The sequence below is a fragment of the Hypanus sabinus genome, unplaced genomic scaffold, assembly GCF_030144855.1.
Source record: "Hypanus sabinus isolate sHypSab1 unplaced genomic scaffold, sHypSab1.hap1 scaffold_2957, whole genome shotgun sequence".
Lineage (NCBI taxonomy): Eukaryota > Metazoa > Chordata > Chondrichthyes > Myliobatiformes > Dasyatidae > Hypanus > Hypanus sabinus.
Window position 1 is genome coordinate 1,753 of NW_026781109.1, and position 6,203 is coordinate 7,955.

The 6,203-nt window shown below is 46.8% G+C and overlaps 1 protein-coding gene across 1 annotated transcript; it reads right to left on the reverse strand.

The window, feature by feature from the left end:
- Positions 1 to 395: 395 nt before the first annotated feature.
- On the reverse strand, positions 396 to 3,737 carry LOC132388312 (atrial natriuretic peptide receptor 2-like; the record flags this gene model as incomplete). Its single annotated transcript, XM_059960652.1, has 3 exons — positions 3,155 to 3,737; positions 2,713 to 2,865; positions 396 to 558 (listed from the first exon to the last, which is right to left on the reverse strand). Coding segments are annotated over exons 1-3 (386 nt in total), but the record flags the coding sequence as incomplete, so codon positions are not given.
- Positions 3,738 to 6,203: the final 2,466 nt, after the last annotated feature.

The window sequence follows — 6,203 nt, forward strand, 5'->3', positions numbered from 1 at the left end:
GTTTTGGAAGATTTGAGCTCTGACCTGTGCACAATTGACTGTTTAATTATAATGAGCCCTTTTGTTTTCTTTACTAACTCTTCGGCTAAGTTAACGTTCACAAATATACATCCTTATACTTGAATGCAGTGTGCAATCTGTAATTTCATACTGACTGGGCGACATCATCCTTCCTGAGCTGGAGGCAGAGTCTAATTGCTGGGTCTAAATCCTGGCACTGCTCCCACCCCAGCCTCATCCGGACAGAGAGCAGTGGTTCAAGGTGGTCACCTCACAGCCACTTCCCAGCAGTGATCCGGGATGGTCCTTAAGGACCAGCAGTGGACGTGGACCAAGGAAGCAATGGGACCAATGAGATGGCAGAGGTGGCTAATCTCTGATCTCTGGAGACCCACCTGTTGAGTTTACGCAGGAGGACTTTGATCTGGTTGAAGTCAGGCCTCTCGAGGACATCCTCTGACCAACAGCGCTGCATCAACAGACTGATCTCCTCCAAGCTCGTGTCTGTGCTCGGGCGGAAGGGGGGCCGCTTGTGACCCTTCACCTTCTCGATAATTTCTGCCACATACGGGAACAGTTACCATATAGCAATGAGAAGGGTACTGGGGAGGGTGGGGGGAGAGTTGGAGAAAGGAACAGATGGTTTCAGTGTCGAGACAGGGAGGAGATTGGGAAGAGGTGTGGAAGGCAGTGCTGTTCTCACTCACAATCAGGGCCAGATCCAGAGAGAAGCTGTGCAGGAATTCCCACTGTCCCCATCGGTCCTGTCGCCAAGTGAGGGTCAGTGTGTGTGTGTGTGCGCGCGGTGTGTGTGTGTGCGTGCGGTGTGTGTGTGTGTGTGCGCGCGGTGTGTGTGTGCGCGGTGTGTGTGTGTGTGTGTGTGTGTGTGTGCGCGCGCGTGTGTGTGTGTGGTGTGTGTGTGCGCGCGGGTTGTGTGTGTGTGTGCGCGGTGTGTGTGTGCGTGCGGTGTGTGTGTGTGGTGTGTGTGTGTGCGCGCGTGTGTGTGTGTGTGGTGTGTGTGTGTGTGTGGTGTGTGTGTGTGTGTGGTGTGTGTGTGTGGTTGTGTGTGTGTGGTGTGTGTGTGCGCGCGGTGTGTGTGTGTGTGTGTGCGCGCGGTGTGTGTGTGGTGTGTGTGTGCGCAGCGCGCGTGTGTGTGTGTGTGTGGTGTGTGTGTGCGCGCGCGCGTGTGTGTGTGGTGTGTGTGTGTGGTGTGTGCGCGTGTGTGTGTGGTGTGTGTGTGTGTGTGTGCATGTGTGTGTGTGCGCGTGTGCGTGTGTGCGTGCGTGTGCCCCCCAGTGATAGTGAGTATTGCCGGTACGGATTAGAGTGTGTGGCACCTGTTTGCAGTGAAAGTCAGACACGTTCCAAGACAGATTGAAATAAACAAAGCATTTTAGAATACTTGCTGAAAAATTATGTATATTAATCTTTTTAAAATATCCAAAATGGCGGCGTGATGCAGCTTGCAGTGGCCACTCTGGAACTTAATAAACTTAAAATAATTAGACAATAATCTGAATCTGAAAATAGCAGCAGTTTAAATTAGTATTGTTACTGTAGCTATTTACTATCAAAATACCGATGTGTACACCAGGTCTGTGAGAATTTCAACATCAACCAACGTCATGTGATCTGAAGGCCATCCAGCGTGAGACGTTTCTTGCAAAAACATCTCCCTGCTCCCCGGTTGTAAAGAAACCATTTGTTGCTTCATAAAGATAATCATTATTTTTGTTTTTATTATGGGTTGGGTTTAAAGAATCAATGGGTACCTCATGCTGACAAAATTTTTACAAGTGCCATCTTGGGCACGTGTGCCATAGGTTCACCACCTCGGAGTTACAGACACTGAACCGAGGTTCTGAGATCCACCTGCTGCCTCCAGTGAAACTGCTGGCAGGATGGGTTACCTTGGCACCAAATCCTCCCAGTACAACTATCAATTTCTATTTAAGAATTATCCCAGGAATGAAAGGGTTAACATACAAGGAGCATTTGATGGCTCAAAGTCTGTATTCACTGGAGTTTGGAAGAATAATGGGGCTTTGGGTCTCATTGAAACCTACCAAACATTGATAGGCCTAGATAGAGTGGACATCGAGAGGATGCTTCCCATCGTTTTGGGGGGGGGGGGAGGTCTCGGATCAGAGGGTACAGCCTCAGAATAGAGAGGAGGAGGGATTCTTATAGCCAGAGGGTGGTGAATCTGTGGGATTTATTGCAATAGACAGCTGTGGATGCTAAGACATTGGGTATAATTAAAGCAGAGGTTGGTAGGCTCCTGATTAGTAAAGGTGTCAAAGGTTACAGGAAGAAGGCAGGAGAATGGGGTTGAGAGGGGTAATAGATCAGCAGTGATGGAATGAATGTGGGAAAGATTGAAGGGAAGAAAGCAAGAGGAAGGCAAAGACAAGTGATGATGGAGACAGCAGCCAGAGAACTGGAAATGGATACCAACGAATTGATCCACTTGACAGGAGTGTGTGGGCCGTGGCAGTCAAAGCTCAAACTGGGCATGGCACCTGATGTTGATGATGATGATGGAATGGTGGAGCGACTCGATGGGCTGAATGTACGAGTTCTGTTTCTAAATCTTATGGTCTTAAGATGGGTGAGCACTGACACCAGGACACCAAGAACGATTCCTCAGCTCAAGTGTGATTTTTCAGAAAACGGATGATCCCATTCTCTTATCGTTGACGGCGGGCTTACCTTTGGGACTCAGCTCCATGCTCTCGATGAAGAAGGGTCCCTTCCGGAGTCCGACCTCCTGCAGGATGATGCCGAAACTGTACACGTCTCCCTTCTGTGTTCCTGTGGGAGGGCTCTCCATCCGCAGGATCTCCGGGGCAGTCCACAGCTTCTCTGCCATAGGAAACAAGTTCAAGACAGTGAGGTAACCAGCCTTCCTCCGTGCTCACTCAAGTTACTTGAACAGAAGACCATGAGATAGAAAATTAGGCCATTCAGCTCAATCACGGTCAATTTGTTTTAGTCCCACTCTCCCACCTTCTCCCCATAACTCTTAACCCTGTCACCAATCAAGAAACTGTTGATCTCTGTTTTAAATCCACCCAATAACTTGGCCTCCACAGCCGCCTGTGGCAATGAATTCCACAGATTCACCACTCTGGCTGAAGAAATTCCTCCTCACCTCTGTTAATCTGAGGCTGTTCCCTCAGCCTGAGGCTCTCCTCCTGGTAGAAATGTGCTCTCACATCCATGCTAGTGGCCTTCCAGTATTCAGTAGATTTCCTCCCTTTCTTTTCCCCTTTAACTTTCAGAACTCCATTGAATATAGGCCCAGAGACATCAAATCATCTATCAAGTTTCTCGTTCTTGGGATCATTCTTCTGGACCTTCTCCAGGGCCAGCACATCTTTCCTTAGATACAGGGCCCGAGATTGCTCACAATATTCCAAATTTGCTGCTCTGCTTTTTTTTAAAAATGGGATATGGGCCTGGTAGATATTTCCTTATTTCAGAAGGCGGGTCAGAGCTGACGACATAGCCACGAGGGTCACCTCTAAATGGGAAGATCTCCCACCCTGCTACAGTGTCACAACAATCCTGGAAACAAACAGGTTAGGTAGCAACACACACACACACAAACACACACACTCACAAACACACTCACACACACACACTCACACAAACACACACACACAAACACACACACTCACACAACACACACACACACAAACACACACACTCACAAACACACTCACACACACACACTCACACAAACACACACACACACACAAACACACACACTCACATACACACTCACACACACACACACACTCACTCACAAACACACACACACAGAAACACACACACTCACAAACACACACACTCACATACACACACACACTCAGAAACACACACACACATACACACTCACACACACACACACACAGAAACACACACACTCACAAACACACACACTCACATACACACACACACACACTCACAAACACACTCACACACACACACTCACACAAACACACACACACTCACACAACACACACACACACAAACACACACACACACACACTCACACAAACACACACACACAAACACACACACTCACATACACACTCACACACACACACACTCACTCACAAACACACACACACACAAACACACACACTCAGAAACACACACACTCACAAACACACACACACACTCACAATCACACACACACACTCAAACACAAACACACACACACAATTGTGGCAGAACTCAGCGGGTCAGGCAGCATCTGTGGACGGAAATGGACAGACACAGTTTTAGGCCAAGACTTTTGTTTCTCTCCCCACAGCTGCTGCTTGTTTACTGGGTATTTCCGGCACATTGTTGGATTCCATTATCTGTTGACCCCCACCCACCTACCATCTCCTGACCGCTGCCGTTATTCCCACTCTCCCCTCCTTCCATTGCCTGATCACCTCTCCTTGCTGGGGTCCACCCAATACTTGTTTGCTCTTGCTGCAGCCCTAACCCAAATGTTGACCATCCACTCCGCTGACCTGCTGAGTTCACAGAACACAGTACAGCACAGGCCCTTCAGCCCACAGTGTTATGCTAACCGTTTAATCTAACCCATCCCTCTCACATGGCCTCCATTTCACTTTCATCCATGTGCCTATCTAGGAGTCTCTTAAATGTCCCTAAATTATTTTCCTTTAAATACACCCATATCTGCACCAACAGTTAACACAGAACAGGCTTTGTGGCCCAGGATGTTTTGCCAACCTTTTAACCTACTCTAAGATCAATCTAACCCTTCCCTCCCACATAGCTCTTCATTTTTCTTTCACCCATATGCCTATCAAAGAGTTTTTTCAATGTCCATTATGCATCTGCCTCGACCACCACCCCAGCAAGGTGTTCCACTGTCTGTGTGAGGGTTTGTGTGTGTTGCTCCACATTTCCAACATCTGCAGTCTCTCTTGCATTACTGCTACCTGCCCTCAGTCTGGATGGAGGGTCTCGATCTGAGAGGTGCCCATTTCCCCCTCACAGATACTGCCTAACCTGCCGAGTTCCTCCAGCACCTTGTTTTCCTGTTCCAGCACCTGCAGTCTCTTGTGCTCCCAAGGACATTCCACGAATTTCATCTTTCTCTCCTGGACATTTTCCCCACTGATTTCCCCCAGCGGAGCAAGTCCAGGAGAGGAAGTGGAATTCCACGGTGGCAAGCAAAGAGTTAACAGTGTGTTTTGGTGGGGGGGGGTGACTTTCAACCTCCACCCTCCCCTTGCCCACCCACAAAATGCAAGGCGAAAGGTGGCTGTCAGGCGACGCACTGGCATAGAGCAAATGCTGGTCCTCGGAGGTGAGGGCGCACCGGAAGGTGGCCAGTCCATAGTCTGCAATCTTCAGCACGAATCTGCTGTCCACCACACAGTTGGAGGACTTGAGGTTCCCGTGGCAACCGATGACGCTGTTGTGGAGGAACGCCATTCCCTGCGAAGGGATTTCAATTTAAAATCTTTTTTATTAATTATTATTGAAGATTAACAATAAAATTAAGTCAATATGTCATTATATACAATGAGGAATTAAATTAGCAAATAACTGATTAACAAAGCTAAGCAATATATCAATAATAATAAGAAAAAATAAAGCATTAAGAATATTATTTTTTGGGGGAAAAAAAGAACCCCCTACTAACTGGAAAAAACCCCATTGGGAGCACAACCCCGGATCTATACATCATACAAACTTCCATGAAAGAAAAACATCAATCCACCAACTCAAATCCAGATAAAGAAAAATCGGAAGGGAACCATATTAATTAAATCAGATGATAGTAGCGGGCGAATGAACCCCACCTTTTCTCAAAATCAAATCGAGGATCAAAAGTTCGACCTCTGATTTTCTTCAAACTGAGACATAACATCACCTGAGAGAACCATTGTATCAAAGTAGGAACAGAAACATCAAAAGTTCAACAAAATAGCCCTTCTTGCCAATAGTGTAACAAATGCAATTACATGTCGGTCTGATGGAGAAATACCATGAATATATTGAGGGATTATACCAAATAAAACTGTCAATTTATTAGGTTGTAAATTAATTTTTAAGACTTTAGAAATTGTAGAGAAAATAGATTTCCAAAGACGTTTGAATACAGAACACGACCAAAACAAATGTGTAAATGTAGCTGTCTCAGCTTTACATCTGTCACACTGACT